Raw genomic sequence first — 16,068 nt, forward strand, 5'->3', positions numbered from 1 at the left:
TTCCCTAAAGAAAGAACGAAGCCGGGGCTAGAAACTAGTCCCTAAAGGTAAGTATAAGTAGCTAAATATAACTAGGTCCGGATATAATATTAGCCCCCCGCAAAATATAATATCCTCTAGGGAGAAGGAACGATAGAAGTTCCTCGAAGAAATAAGGAAGGCCGGAGAAGAAGTAAGAAAGTAACTAATACCCTACGAAGCGTTATACTAGTTAGGATACTACGACGATAGCTACCTAACCTACCGGGATAGTAAGGAAAACTTAGGATAGTTCCCTAAGGCACTACGCGGGTCTCGCGTTCTAGCTATAATATATAAAGTTACTATAGGACTAGGGTAGCACCCGGATAATATAGACAAAGAATTATCCGACACCGACTCTATAGATAGCGGCGAAGAGCTCCTATAAAAGAAATAGATACTCGAAACTAACCTATTGCACGGACGAGCAACCCCACGAGAATAGATAAAGGCAGCGATAGATCGGTACGACCCTCTACCGTAAGGGGAAGATCTCTAGATAGTTATCCCCGCTTAGACGCTAAACGGAGGAATTAATTAGGTAATAGACTAAAGAATAGTCTTAGGAGATAACCCACGTATATACCTAGATATACTAAAATATTACGAACTCTTATAGATTTCTTATATATACTACTTTTGCAAAATATATATACTTAATAAAGGAAGGTATTAAGTTTACCTAATTAAGGGACTAGCTACCCGTATTATTAACGACCTATACGAAAAATATAAAGTAAAGTTCTACGAGTATATATACGTAGAACCTAGTATAGGATATATAATACTAAGGTAGTTAGCGAAATACCCTAAAGTATACGCACGAGACTAAAAGATATAGCGTAGATACTAGTTAGTAGACTACCCACGATACGCTAAGGCAAAGGTATTCGATTAGTATAGGACTAGGGAATAAAAAAAGATAGAAGAGCTCCGATAATACGAGAACGCTATAAAGGCATTACTTAGTATTAAGATAGTTAAGAGCAAGGAATACGCCTTAAGCTACGGATAAAGGTATAAGGGATATAAGAAGCACCCTAACGGTATAAAATTATTATTCGACCCTACCGAATAAGCGGACCGAGACTATATTAACTAAGGCAAGACAAACCGCGAAAGATATACTAGAGCGAAGGAAACGCTACGCCTACGACATAGGATCGGAGCACGAGAATACCTTATTCCGTAAGGAAAGGCATATATATAGTATATTACGTATAGGCACTACGAAGGATATATATTAGACTACGGAGTCTATTACTACGGGTATATATATCACCCGTGCGAAGAGGAAGGGAAGCGATACCCCTCGACGTACCTAGAGTTATATAGTAGTAGCTACGCATACGACCCTAAGGATAATACTATCGATATAGAATACTACTTGTTAAAAAACTATTAACATCGCCTATAAAAAGGGCATAGGATAACGAAGAAAACCTAAAGACCCTCTACTCCGTAGAGATAGATAGAGGATAGAAAACGGTTTTAGAAGTCTAGATTAATAAATATTGCCTACGAGTATTATTAGATAGTAAAGCAATAGGAAACTATATCTTACTAGCGGTGGTTAACCGATATACGCTACTATAGAATTATAAGGCTCGATTATATAAGCTTTTTAACGTTGAACGATAAAGCTTCGATTATAATAGTAGGACTATCGACCGCGAGACCGATTATCTTAACGCAGCGATATAAGGATACTATAAGATAATCGTCTTTGATATTATAGACTTATATAAATACGATATAATACTAGGTTACCTATAGTTAACGAGAAGTAATCCGGTAGTCGATTAGCGTATTAGCTAGTTAGCGTAGATAGACACGATAACGCGATAATTACTATTTAGCTAGAAGAAAGCGAATATTCGCGACGACTTAGCCTCTAGAGTATCTTTATAGGAAGATATAAGCGAGCTAAAGTAAGCAAAAGCTATAGTATCGACCGAGAAGGCGTTATAACCGGGTATACGATATAAATAAGGAAAACGAATTATCGCTAATATTATATAAAAGATATTCGAAGTAAACTAAGCCTTATAAGAAAAAAAGAAAAAAAAACCCACGATAGAAGAAGAACGAATAAAGAACGTGCCTCTAGAATATCGTAAATATAGTAGGTTATTTAAGGAAACCCTTAAAACGGGTATTCCCTAATATAATCAATAGGATCACGAAATCTATCTTAAAACCGGAACCTCGACTAAATTCCATAAACTCTATAACCTTAACTAGAAGTAACTTAAGATACTACGAGAATATATCGACGAAATACTTAAGAAGGGCTATATTCGAACCTCTACCTCGGAAGTAAGATACCCCGTTATATTCGTACTAAAGAAAAATAGAAAGCTACGATTAATCGTGGACTATCGGCAGCTTAACGATATCACGATTAAAGATAGGACACCCCTACCGCTTATTAACGAGCTTAAGGATAGACTTCACGGCAAGAACTAGTTTACCGCTCTTAACCTAAAAGGAGCCTATAACCTAATCCGTATAAAAAAAGGAGATAAATAGAAAATAGCTTTTCGCACTAAGTTCGGTCTATTCGAGTATTTAATAATACTATTCGGCCTTACTAATACTCTAGCTACCTTCTAACGAATAATTAATAATATACTTAGGGAGTACTTAGATATCTTCGTTATAGTATATCTAGACGATATCCTAATCTTCTCGGAGACCCTTAAAGAATATAAGGAATACGTCTATTAGGTACTAAAAATACTTTAAGATACGAACCTCTTAGTTAACCTAAAGAAGTACGCGTTTTATATATAAGAGACTATCTTTCTCGGACATATAATTAGACCAAACGAAATCCTAATAGAATAAGCAAAGATTAATATAGTTAAGGAATAGCCCTTACTAGAAAATAACCTTAAGGAAGTATAAGTATTCGTAAGGTTCGCAAACTACTATCGGCGCTTTATACGCGACTTCGCGAAGATAGTAGTACTACTTATAGAACTTATAAAGGGCAAAAAGGAGTTCTACTTCGGAAAAGAATAAAGAAAGGCTTTCGAAACGTTACGAGATAGTATAATATCTAATACTATGCTTATAACCTATAACCCCGAAAAGCCACTCGAATTAGAAATAGATATATCGGACTACGCTATAGGAGCGTAGATTAGCTAACGAGACGATAACGGTAATCTACGACTAGTCGCCTTCTTTTCGAAGAAACTCCACAACGCGGAACTAAACCACCCTATCTACGATAAAGAATTCTTAGTAATTATCGCCGCTATTAAAGAATTTAAGCACTATATACTAAGAACGAAGTTTAAGACTAAGGTTTATACCGATTACTAAAATATCTCTTACTTCGCTACGATATAAGAACTTAGCTTACGATAAGTACGATATACTAAATTCCTAGCCGAATACGATATTAAAATTATCTATCGGAAAGGATCGGAAAATAATAGAGTAGACGTACTTAGCCGCCGACTAGATTATAACACCGAAGTATAAAAGGCAAAAGGCTAGATACTTTAATAAAATAACGAAGGAAACTATATATAAATAATACTTAACCTCCTTATATTTAGAGTCGAAGCAAATACTATATACTACGATAAAATACTAGATTAGGTATCTAAATACGAAAAAGAAGTTCCGGACGACTATATAATAGAAACGGGAAAAGGACCTATTAGGAATAGACTACTCTAGATACTACCGCCGCTACGCGATGAAATCTTAACTAATATTTATACGCACCCTACGGCAGGATATTAAGGAGTTAGGAAGACTCTCGAACGAATATAACGAACGTACGATTACTAAGGAATTAAAGTAGACGTCGTACGTATCGTCGGATAATACGAAGACTATACATATAGTAAGGCTATACGGCATAAACTATACGGAGAACTAAAGCTACTACTAGTGCCTTTAAGACTATAGGAATTAATAGCCTTCGATTATATTACGAAGCTACCTAAATTAAAGGAACTAGGATCTAACGTCGAATATAATAGTATATTCGTTATTATAGACCGAATAAGCAAATTCGGATATTTCCTACCATACTAAGAAGCAATAGATATAGAAATACTCGCATATATAGTACTTAAATATATCGTGGCTAACCACAGCCTTCCGGAAGAAATTATTTCGGATCGAGGAACGATATTTACCTCGAAGTTCTAGCAAGCTCTAATAGCTTAACTCGGAACTAAATATAAGCTTAGTATAGCTTACTACCCTTAGACGGATAGATAGATAGAAAGGTTAAACTAGACACTAGAATAATACCTATGGTACTATATTAACTATGAATAAGACGATTAGGTCTCGAAGTTACTACTCGCCTAACTCGCCTATAATAGCGCACCTATAGAATTAACTTAAATCTTATTATTCTATGCGAACTACGGATACAAGCCCGAGTTCGGTAGTAAAATACTAAGGGATAGACCTCTTACTAAAAAAGCAATACTTAAAGCAGACTAACTACGCTTACTATATAAATATATAAAAAGATAGCTCGAATTCGTATATATACGAATATCGAAATACTATAATAAGAAAAGATCGAAGGGACCGATCTTTCGGAGGGGAGATATAGTCTACCTACTACGTAAAAATTTTATAATAACTCGACCCTTACTAAAGCTCGACTATAAAAAACTTAGACTATTTAAAATCGACGAAGTTATCTTAGACACTAACTATAAACTTTTACTACCCTTAAGTATAAGGATATACCTAGTTTTTTATATCTTATTACTTAAGAAAGCACTATAAAACGCAAAAATAAACTACGAACCGGAAGTTCTAGAGGAACTCTACGAACTAGAACGAATAATCGATAAACAAATAATTAACGGAGAAACTAGATACCTTATTAAGTAAAAGGGATACGTAAGTAACGAAAATATATAAGAACCCGCTAAATACCTCACGAACTATAGCCACCTATTACGATAGTTCTATCGGACCTAGCTAAACTAAAATCCGCTAAGATCGAAGGATCGAGCGGCACGTCCTCGTATATAATATCCTACGCCTATATAAAGTCAGGCCCTAGGAAGTTCTTAGTAAAGGAGCGACTAGCGGAGGAACCCGATACTTCTAACCGCCTCTACTCGCGCTTAGCCTCCTCCCGCTCCACGCGTTCTAGCTCCTCCACGCTATCAATACCACGAGATATAGCTCTTATTATCTTCTTAAACTATAGTTTCTTTTATTTTCGGAGGCATAGGACTTTCTCCTCCGCTCGTTTAAGTTCGGTCTCGAGTTTCTAATATTATTTAGCGATCTTACGAAACTACGAGGTAGAAACCCCACTAACGTCGCAGGCTAAGCGGTTTAAATAAACGCACTTAGCGCAACGAGAGGAATTATCGGTAGAAACCTAATAAGTTTTAAGACCGCGACGCTTATAGTTAGAGCAAGTAGGTATTTCGATAGAGTATACGAAAATAGTTTCGAGAAGACGGATCTTACGCTCTTTAGTATCGGAAGACGATTTCTACGCACGCTTAGCGACACGGCCGGATATAGCGAGGAAGTTAAAGGAGAAGGAACTCACTAAAACCAATAGGTTAGGGAAAGGCGCGTAATAAATAATCTTAGGGATAAGATCTCGGAAGGAGGGGTATTATATTACGACCTAATATACGGCCTTCACGTGCTTCTAGGCATACCCTACTATTTTCCACCTATTCACGGCACGATTATTACTTATACGAATAATCGCACCTACGATTATTACGATTATCACGAATTACTACGAACAAGCAGAATAGATTATTCTTAGGGATAATAATCACCTTAGTATATAGGAAGCCTAGCTTTACTATAGTTAGTCTCTACCTAGCTCCCTAGCTATTAATATAATTATCTACGCAAGATCTACTATCTCGCATATAGACTATAACCCGACCGCTTAAGTCAATAACATCCTAGTATACTTAGTTCATAAACCGACCTTAGATCTACCTACCCTATAGTTAGTCTGACCCGAACGTCACACTACGGCGCTAGGCGAACGGTCGCAAAGGGAATTAACGCTAGCTTTAATTCGGGTTAAATCAGAGCCAAATCTAGCACCCTACGAGCCGATTAGCCTTAAAGCCTTCCTATAAGACCTAGCGGGTAGGACACGTAGCGACACGGCCCTATCTAAAGCGTCGGATAATATAGACCTCTTGCTAACTAAGATCGGCGCCCTTAAGGCACCCGACGAAGCAGCCGATAAAGCACTCGCTGAGGCACCCGATAAAGCAGCCGATAAGGAACCCGCTAAGGCACCCGATAAAGCAGCCGATAAGGCACCCGCTAAGGCACCTTATAAGGTAGTTAGGAAGAGGCCAAGGGCGCCTATAGCGGGTAGCGTTGATAAAGAGGTGCGACCTCGCCGTTCACGGCGTGAAGCTAGGCCAACCGCCCGGGCGCGGCGGTCGTGATCAAATTTATAGCTATTTACAACCTCACTTATAGCCTCACTTTATAACTAATTAAATACGAATATATATCTTGCTTAAGAACTTTAGCGCCTCCGTGACAACCACCACACGCCTTATATAAAAAATAAATACTATTATCACGAAGTCTACTATCGCTAGATCATAGCAAATTAATTTATTTATTATAGAATTAAATTCTATAGCGTGCGCAGCTCTTTAGGTGAGGCTATAATAACGAGGGTGCGTATGTGTGTTGTGTGGTGGTTGTGCATTGGTCATTGATACCGTTGGCACCTTGTGATCTAATATCCCACCGTACAAGTCGAGTCAAACCAGGATCCGGCACCGGAAGAGACCGCTAGCGATGAGCAGTAAGCATTTTAGCCTTCTCGCGAGTTTCGCCAACTCCGAGCGCCATTGTCACTCTCAGAAATCCATCACCGGTCTAGGAGCCAATGTGACTCAGGCAAGTCAGAGTCATCATGCATTTGGTGTGCCTAGTTGGATGACCTGCTGCGTGCTGTGCGACACACGAGCAACCACCAAAGCGACTGCCACCTTGCATCCTCCTCTATCATCGCCAGCTCCAGTCGTCTCTCTGTAATGGTTTTGGCGCGCCACTATCCGGGTCCCAGGCGTACTTCCGCGACGTTGCACGACGGTTCAGATCTGCGCCAGACGAAGTCGGATGGCAATCAAAGACAATCAGATGGCGGTTCAAGACGATCGCGCGACCAATCGGCATGGCTAGGCGAGCCAGAGCAAGAGGTCGCGTGACCCGCGGCTGCCTTGTGTAACAACGACAAGTGTCGAGGTAGCTCCTGCCTCGTAGCAGTCAACCATCAGACGGCTCCCCGCTCTGCAAGGCGCCGGCATCTCGCCATTGGGGTAGTACTATCATAAGCCTTATCGACTGGACCATCGCCAATGGCCAAGTTGTGTGCGGCGATGGAGGGCAACCCTACCCTGCCCACAGCCGCCTTCACCTGGCCGTCTCATCTTGGACTGGCTGGGACGATGGGACTGGACTGGACTCTGCTATATCAGCAAAATTGCCATTTCCCGCCTGGCCATGCTCAAGCTGGACGTTTCACGCGCCCAGGACTGTAGATTTGACATATCCTTCACGATCCTCCTCCTCCTCCTCCTCCTCCTCCTCCTCCTCCTCCTCCTCCTCCTCCTCCTCCTCCTCCTCCTCCTCCTCCTCCAGAGCACCCAGCCTTTCTCTGTCATCACGCTCTGCGAAGAGAACTGAACTTTGTGACGCCCCGTTGCCGCCAGAATAAACTTTCTCACTACGCACCTTATCGACGACGCATCAAAGTACTCTCCCTGCGGAGACATGACCCCCGAAAAGCCGGGGGAAACTGATGGAGAGCAGTGCGTTCATCACGACCCCTGGCCTACGCTGGTCGACGGCCAGCACTGGGATGGCACCGGCCTTCTCACCCGCGTCCACCAGCAGCAGAGCCCCTTTGGCAGTCACTTCAACGTCAAGGCGCTCATCCACGAGATCGAGCAGGCCCTCGGCGCGACCATCGAGGACGTCCCGCTCGTCACCCACGGCGCCAACCACTTTGGCTTCTGCGTCCGCCTCCATGATCAGCGCATCATCGTGGCGCGTGTCTCGCGCGGTGACCTGAACAAGACTGGCTTCGACGCGCATGCCATGGTCGAGCAGATGATGCATGACCGTTTCGAACTCGACGCGTACGATGCCTTGTCGGTCCTGGGGTACCCCTTTGACTGCCGTCCTCTGCATCATCGGGACCCTATTCGCGCGGGAAGCGATTTCTATCAGACAAATCAAGGTCGACGACTGTTCCTATTCCAGAAGGCCGGCGGCTTCACGTACGACTACCCAAGATGGAGAATCTTAAACACCCGTCAGAAGGTATGCCTCGACTCCGCTGCCGAGCGCGCAGCTTCTCACCCTGCCTAGATCACTCTCCTTACTCGATGCGCGCGCGCCGCGGCAGCCGTGTTCCACCTCAAGCTCCCCGAGGCATTCTGCTCCAACTAGGTGTGGGAACGGAGCCTTGGGGAGCCCATTGAAGACTGCCCGATCTCCGTCCAGCCGAGTCGCGAATTCTGCATCGCTCTCTTGACGGCCAAGATTGAGGCCACTCTGGGCCACCGCGGCCGAGATATCGATCTGGACAAGGGGTTTCACGCACACAAACCTGAACTGGAGGCGGCGCGAGAGGCGCTCCTCCGCTTGGTCCCCCGCGTTCTGCCCCGGTCGACGACGCGGCTGTCGGAGGAGAAGCTGTACCGCTTCGTGCTCGACCACGGTGATTTCGGCGTGCACAACATGACCATTGACAAGGACGACACGGGTCAGCCGTACGTCACATCGGTGTACGATTGGGAGGGCGGCAGCGTCGTGCCCGCCATCTTGTCGGAGCCCAAGATGGTGACCACCGTCGACCTTGTCATTGACGGAAGAGGCAAGCCCTCCATCAGCCGCTGGGGCGACGGTGACACGCCCGACAAGATGGCCCAGTATAGAAGGTGGACCAAGCACTACTACAAGGTTTGTACAGTCCTTGAGTCACTCTTCAAGGCTAATTTTCTACTCAAGGTCCTATTCGCCGAAGCCCCTGACTACAAGCGCATCATCCATGCTGGTCTCGATGCACGCCGTATCTGGTTCGGCTTGAGGGACGACCAGGCGGCCAGCCATCCGGACGCACACTTCGCGCAGCTCGGGGACTGGGCGAGGAAGAGGAACCGCGAGCTCGATCTGGAGTATGACTGGGTGGGCATGATCTGCGGTCACTCTGTTCCCAAAGCTCGCAATGCTGAGAAGACGTTGGTCTGAATGTGTCCAAGCTGTCAGATTGGGGATGCATCTAGACATATCCCAGCATGTGAGCTTAGTGCTACATAGCACTCTGAAGACAACCTTATTAGATCATTGTAACAGAGCATACAATGTTCGACTCGTATCGCAAAGCTATGCTCACAGCTGGTCAATCATTATCAATCATTAAGCATCGTGATTAAAGTGCAGGGTAGTTGAGATCGATACGCGTGTGCTGCAGACCCCGGCCCGCACCAGGGGCCACTGAACTGCCGCCGGCCGGATGCGGCAGCAAGCTTTCACCATTCACGCATCTCCAGTCACTTTAGGTGCCCACTGGGTCATCTTGAAAAGCCTCTGACCATGGCACACGAGCGAGAACAGAAACGAATGCCCCTTGTTCCTGACTCCTGTGAGATATGCTTAATGAAGACTTACGCGTCCTAGGGGCCGACTCTGTTTTTCTGCGAATCGTTCCAGCGCCAAGCGTCGCCAAGATCAGGCCCTGCAGCAACAGAGTTTACCACGATTGGCCAATCGCATTCCCAGTCCCAGTCCAAGTGGGGTCATGGCGATCTTGGAATCGAAAGTCCACGCATCATTGCCGACAGAAATACCGGCACATGAAGCTGTGGCCTAACCAGTAGAAAAGCTCTCCATCGGTTGATTCATTTTGTCATGGCTGCGTGCGACAAGCGCATTTCTTGTGATTTAGATGACCTCACGCCAGCAAAGAGGCTACCGTCAGTAGCTCACGGCAAGTGTGGCCGTTCCCGGGCATTATTGGTGGGCATTATTGGTGCGCGCGACTGCTGCGTACGGGCTGCCAAGCTGAACGCGCGCTCGAGACTTTCTGACGCCCATTCTTCATTTCATCCCCCCTCCTCTCATCTTTCGACTATAGTCGCCATCGCTATCACAGCATCGCTGACCCAGCATTGTCGAAAGTAGTCGTCCTGGCGCGACCATGGGCGAAGCGGACAGCTACTACAATCCCCAGCAGGGCAACGGGCCCCAGCAGTACTACCAACCGCAGCAGCCATACCAGCAGCAGCAGCCGCAACAGGGATACAACCAGAACTATCAACAACCTCCTTACCCCCCCCCCAGAATGAACATCAGGCGCCGCCCAACCCAAACGCTGGGTTCAACGGTGAAGTCGACGAGAAGAACGGGTTCGAGCAGCAGGTCAAGATCGAGAAGCCAAAGTGGAATGACTGGTGGGCTGGTGTCCTGGTACGTGAAGCAACGAGCATGAGGACAGGAAACGCAGTGCTCTGATGCTAACGTTACGAACGAATAGCTGATCCTCTTCTTCGCTGGATTCGTCGTCGTCTCGGCATTCTCGCTGTACAGATACTCCAGCCACCGCAATGTCTACGGCACCGGCATCGGCAATGACAACAACACCTTCTCTCTCGATACAGGCACCATCATCCTCTTTGCCTTTGTGCTCGTCGTCGCACTCGTCCTCGGGTTCGGCTACCTCGCCCTGGCCAGAACCTTCCCGAAGCAGTTCATCTGGGTCACCGGCATCCTCAATATCGTCTTCGCTCTCGGCACGGCCATCTTCTATCTGATCAGGAAGTATTGGAGTGCTGGCATCGTTTTCCTCATCTTCGCCGCTTTCATGGCCTTTTGCTTCTACACGTGGATCTCCCGCATCCCCTTCGCCGCCCTCATGCTGAAGACGAGCGTGGACGTGAGCAGAAAGTACGGCCACACGTACATTGTCAGCTTCGTGGGCGGTCTCCTCGCCGCCGCCATCTCCGCCTGGTTCTCCGTCACACTGGTCGCCATCTACACAGCCTACCAGCCCTCGGACAACAACCCGAGCTGCGCGAGCGGCGGCTGCAGCCAGGCCAAGGTCATCGGCCTGATCGCCTTTGTCACCTTCACCATGTACTGGGTGTCGGAATGGATCAAGAACACGATCCACGTCATCATCGCCGGCATCTATGGCTCTTGGTACTTTAACCCGCACCACCCTGCCAAGGGCGCGACGCGCGGCGCCGCCAAGAGGGCCCTGACCTACAGCTTCGGCTCCGTGAGTCTGGGCAGCCTGTTCCTGGCCATCATCCAGTTCCTGCGCATGATCTGCTCCGTGGCCAGGAGTCAAGCGGCCCAGAGTCAAGCGGCCCAGGAGGGCGGCATCGGTGGCGCCATTGGCTACGTCGTGTTCTGCATCCTGGGCTGCATCATCTCCATCCTGCAGTGGGCCGCCGAGTTCTTCAACAAGTACGCCTTTGTGCACATTGCGCTCTACGGCAAGGCCTACTTTGCCGCGGCCAAGGACACCTGGAAGATGGTCAAGGACCGTGGCATCGATGCCCTGATCAATGTAAGGACAGCTTTCCAACCAAAAGAGCCTTCGTCAGCTAACATGACCGCAGGACTGTCTCATCTCGCCCGTCGTCTCCTTTGGTGGTCTCTTTGTGGCCTATGCGTGCGCATTGCTGGCATACCTCTACCTCTTGTTCAAGGACCCCCCTTACAACAACGAGGGACAGTACACGGCCGTGGTCCTCGCCTTCTCGTTCCTCATTGGCATGCAGATCACCCTGATCATCACACAGCCTCTTGTCAGCGGCATCAACACCATCTTCGTCGCCGCTGGCTGGGATCCCCAGGTCCTGTGGCGCGAGCACCCCGAGGTCTACGCCGAGATGTGCAAGGTGTACCCCAAGGTCCAGCAGGTCATTCGGGATCGCTGAGCCGCAGACATGTGTGGATGAGTGGACAGCGGGGTTCAGGTGTTCGATTCTGGATTGTCCGATACGCACCGTGGCAAGTGCCGCTTAATTAAATTGTCGTTTAAAATATACCGTTTAGAAGGGCATCAATGCTATTGCACCATCTGGACCCCATGATATGGCGCCATCCTGGCCTCCCCCTGTGCTCCACCACCAACAACCACCTCTGTCCGCAGTCACCACCCTGAAGGTTGAACGCCCAATTGGACCGCTCAGACTCTGCCAACTGTACAGGGAAGAGATCTTCATCTCTGGTCGCTGTCATTCCTCCGCGGCCGTGTTGCGGGGGTGCCCGTGCTCTTTGGTGCTGTTCGTGATAGTGTGACGCGAGCACGCCATCGCATGTCATCATCCCGAACCATCTGTGTCAGTGTCACTCACTGCCGAATATAAAAGGGGAGCTCGCGGTCATGAGGCGCTAATGCGTCAAAATCAGTCGAACAGAATCCATCCAGACAGTAATAGCTTGATACAATGGCTCCTGGCGCCCTGGTATACGACGACCACCCCATCGAGGCGGTCCAGGCTGGCAAGTTCAGGAACAACGAGGCACCCACCTCCGTCTTCCTCGATGGCATCCGCACCTCTGGCCAGCATCCACCTATCTACGACCTGTTGAAGCCGTACAAGGAGTTCCCCACGGAGATCACGGGCCCCACCGTGTGGGAGAAGAAGGACTACCAAGAACAGCCGGAGAAGTGGACTCACCACTTCAGCGAAGACGAGATCCAGGAGTTGAGTGAGACAGCCGATCGCTTCATAGCCAATGGCGTCCCCCTGACTGGCATCACCAAGGTACATCTTAGACTCAACCCTCCTGTCTGGTGACAGTGGCTGACGAGGTAGGACAATTTCCCCCTCCCCAAACTGAGCAAGCTCCTCGGCGCCCTTCGCGAAGACCTCCTCAACGGCAAGGGCTTCATCCTCTTCAAGGGCTTCCCAGCCGACAGATGGGGCCCCGGGAAGAACGCCGTCGCCTACATGGGTCTCGGCACCTACCTCGGCTACTTCCTCTCCCAGAACGGCCGCGGCCACGTCCTCGGGCACGTCAAGGACGTGGGCGACGACCCCTCGCAGATAGACAAGGTGCGTATCTACCGGACCAAGGCTCGACAGTACTTTCACGCCGACGACGGCGACATTGTTGGCCTCTTGTGCACGCACCGCGCCCTCGAGGGCGGCGAGAGTGACATCGTCAGCTCTCACGCCGTCTGGAACGCCCTCCAGAGACACCACCCAGACGTGGCCCGGACACTCACGGAGCCTATATGGTACTTTGACCGCAAGGGCGAGGTCTCGGACGGTCAGGACCCCTGGACACGCCAGCCCGTCGTGTATATGGAGAATGTGCCTGCTGGCGACAGTCCGCGCGTCTACACAAAGTGGGATCCGTACTATGTCCGCAGTCTAACGCGCTTCTCAGACGCCGGCGCCATCCCACCGCTCAGCGAGAGGCAAGTACACGCTCTCGAGACGCTGGAGCAGATCTGTCGCGACCTGGCGCTGCACATGGTGCTTGAGGTGGGCGACATTCAGTTCGTGAGCAACGCGCACCTCTTGCACTCGAGGACGGCGTATACGGACCACCCGCCTCCGGCACCGAGACGGCATCTGCTCCGGCTGTGGCTATCGACGCCCGAGACTGAAGGCGGCTGGGCGCTGCCGATGCCTGACTCCAAGGAGAAGAAGCGTGGTGGCGTGCAGGTGAATAATACGCCACCAAGGGCGCCTCTGGATGCCGAGTAGGCTATGCGCCAGCATGTACAGTAATGAGATCAATGACCATCAGCGAGGCACAATAAACACCACAGCTTCATCTTATGCTAGTATCAACACGTATGATAGATATACCAAGATGTTGCCTGTAACCGTACCCAAGTCCCTGAACGCCGTGATCCTACAGCGCCAAACTAATTAACAACCAAATACACGTGCCCAAGCGCCACCCATACTGTACAGCAAGCAAGCAGATTGCCAATACCTAATATCCAACCCTCACTCATTGCTCCTCCTGCTTCTTCCCCTCCTCCACAGGCACGACCTCGTACCTCGTCGCGGGACCCTGCACGCCGTCCCACAGATCTGTGGGCAAGAACTCGCCGACATCAGCGCGAAAGGCCTCCCGCGCCTCCATGTCCAACGTAAGCAGCTTGTCCACGCTTTCCTGGGCTTTGCGCCATATACTCTGGATCTTATCCTCGACGCCCCTGCGACGCTCCACCTCGAGCACGAGACCGTCGTACGCTGACGAGTACCGCTCATAAAACTCGCGGAGCTGTTTCATTTCGTCCAGCTTCCCGTGGACGACGTCCTTCTCCAGATCCCACCGTTGGCGGAAATGCTCCTCGGCCGCGAGATAGGCGCCAAGGCGGTCGCCAATCTCGCCAATGGCCGAGTATGCCGCGAGGGTGTTGGTGTGTATCGCTTTGGCGGTCGCGCGCTCCTCGTCCATCGCGTGCACATCATGCTCAATGGCGGCAAAGTTGTCCTGGATGTCCTTGACCACGTCGTCCACCTCGGCGGCGTCCTGCACGACGACCTTGAGCATTTCAGCCCTGTCCTCGGCCGTCTTGGGCTCCAGATCCGACTCGTCCTGCTCGGCTATCACGCCAGAGATGGAGACGCCGTCTGGACCCGGTGCCTCGGCTGCTTTGCGCCTCGCGAGGGCCGCGGCCCCCTCTGTCGTGCGGATGGCGGTCACGCACATGTCAAAGTGGTTCGTCAGGTCGGAGAGGCACTGGGCCATGTTGGCGGACCTCTCCACCAGGGCCGCCAGGCGATCCGCGCGCTCGTCTGCCGCCAGGTCGACCTCGGGCGGCGCCTCCTGCATGAGTTTCTTGAGGTTGCGAATGTCCGTGTCGAACCGCAACAGGTCCCCGTCAAAGGACTGCTGTATACCCTGCAGCTCCTCGATGCTCTTCTTCATGGCCTCGCGCAGCCCATCGACGCTCTCCACGTCTAGAAAGTCGAGTAGGCTGCGCGTCTCCTCGCCTTTCGGGCGCAGGACGCTCTTGACGCTTGTGCTCCGCAGCATGCCCATGGTTTTGTCGAGCGCGCCGTCCGTCTCGTCCATGGCGCGTATCAGGTTCTTGAAGTCGTTGCTCGCCCAGTCGTATGTTCCCTGAAAGGTCCTCCTAAGGCGCACGAGAATGGTGGCCGCATCGGCGATGCTGGCGCGCAGGAAGCGGGACTGGGCGGCGAGGATGGCGGTGTCCTCGTGGAGGGTGCGCGCGGTGTTGGTCAGTGTGTGGCCGTGTAAGACGAGGGTCATGCTGGAGAGGGCGCGTTTGGCGGCGAGCAGGTAATTGACGAGGTCATCGGTCGAGGCAGTTGCGTCGGTCGTCGACGTCCGAGGGGAGCGTTGTTGATGGCGGGAAGATGAAGAGGGGGCTTTGAGAGAGGCTGACGACGAGTGCTGGCTCCGTCGGGAGGAGGCTGATGATGAAGCTGCCATGATGGGCTCGGTCGAGGTGTCCTGGGAGCTGGTAGATAAGAGTATATCGAGAAAAGGTATCGTGAGGATGGATGTATGGTCGTGGTGTAGGCTCAATCGCCGGGGAACGACATGGTGGTGACTGGCGAAGCCCAGCGCGTCTCGTAAACTGTAGTAGAAGAGTAATGAATAATGAACGGGATGGAATAGAAAGGCAAACAAGAGGAAAAAGAAAGAACAGGGGAAGAAAGTGAGGCTGGCGGTGTTGGCTCCGGTGACGGTCGTGGTCACGGTCGGCTTGCCGCTTAATTAGGTAGGCTGCCTGCCTGCCTGCCTGCGTACGTGCGTGCACCTGCATACGGCAAGGTTAGCGGCAGGCGTAGCGCCGATTAGATAAGATAAGGTTGTAGCTTGCGATAAGCCTTTACTGGCGTCATTTGTTGACACTGCCTCATCGTCATCACTCTCAGCACCTTTTTCTAATCATTTCATCGTCAGTCACGCGAGACTCAGGAAATATGGTACATTGAATGATTGAATACTAGGAAAAAGGCTGTCTAGTCTAATCTGATCGACAAAAATCATCAAAAGCTCTCGCAACGCCCGCTCATCCATCCC

The 16,068-nt window shown here is 49.4% G+C and overlaps 4 protein-coding genes across 4 annotated transcripts; 3 read left to right on the top strand and 1 right to left on the bottom strand.

Annotated features, from left to right (window-relative positions):
- Window positions 1-7,800: 7,800 nt before the first annotated feature.
- F5Z01DRAFT_696657 (uncharacterized protein) lies at window positions 7,801-9,454 on the top strand (the record flags this gene model as incomplete). The annotated part of the gene is made up of 2 exons (XM_046266290.1): window positions 7,801-8,352; window positions 8,482-9,454. The coding sequence occupies 2 exons, from the start codon at window positions 7,801-7,803 to the stop codon at window positions 9,280-9,282; spliced, it is 1,353 nt and encodes a 450-aa protein (XP_046121118.1). The 3' UTR covers window positions 9,283-9,454.
- Window positions 9,455-10,231: 777 nt separating this feature from the next.
- F5Z01DRAFT_679858 (plasma-membrane choline transporter-domain-containing protein) lies at window positions 10,232-11,978 on the top strand (the record flags this gene model as incomplete). The annotated part of the gene is made up of 4 exons (XM_046265558.1): window positions 10,232-10,417; window positions 10,450-10,500; window positions 10,568-11,605; window positions 11,658-11,978. 4 exons carry the CDS (start codon window positions 10,232-10,234, stop codon window positions 11,976-11,978), a joined length of 1,596 nt encoding a protein of 531 aa, XP_046121119.1.
- A 257-nt stretch (window positions 11,979-12,235) lies between these two features.
- F5Z01DRAFT_457266 (TfdA family taurine catabolism dioxygenase TauD) lies at window positions 12,236-13,890 on the top strand. Its single transcript, XM_046259885.1, has 2 exons — window positions 12,236-12,812; window positions 12,864-13,890. The coding sequence occupies exons 1-2, from the start codon at window positions 12,492-12,494 to the stop codon at window positions 13,761-13,763; spliced, it is 1,221 nt and encodes a 406-aa protein (XP_046121120.1). The 5' UTR covers window positions 12,236-12,491; the 3' UTR covers window positions 13,764-13,890.
- On the bottom strand, window positions 13,805-15,865 carry F5Z01DRAFT_647950 (autophagy-related protein 17). Its single transcript, XM_046263017.1, has one exon. The coding sequence runs from the start codon at window positions 15,469-15,471 to the stop codon at window positions 14,017-14,019; it is 1,455 nt and encodes a 484-aa protein (XP_046121121.1). The 5' UTR covers window positions 15,472-15,865; the 3' UTR covers window positions 13,805-14,016.
- Between the last annotated feature and the right edge of the window lie 203 nt (window positions 15,866-16,068).

This window comes from Emericellopsis atlantica (assembly GCF_019669845.1).
Source record: "Emericellopsis atlantica unplaced genomic scaffold F5Z01scaffold_5, whole genome shotgun sequence".
Taxonomy (NCBI): domain Eukaryota; kingdom Fungi; phylum Ascomycota; class Sordariomycetes; order Hypocreales; family Bionectriaceae; genus Emericellopsis; species Emericellopsis atlantica.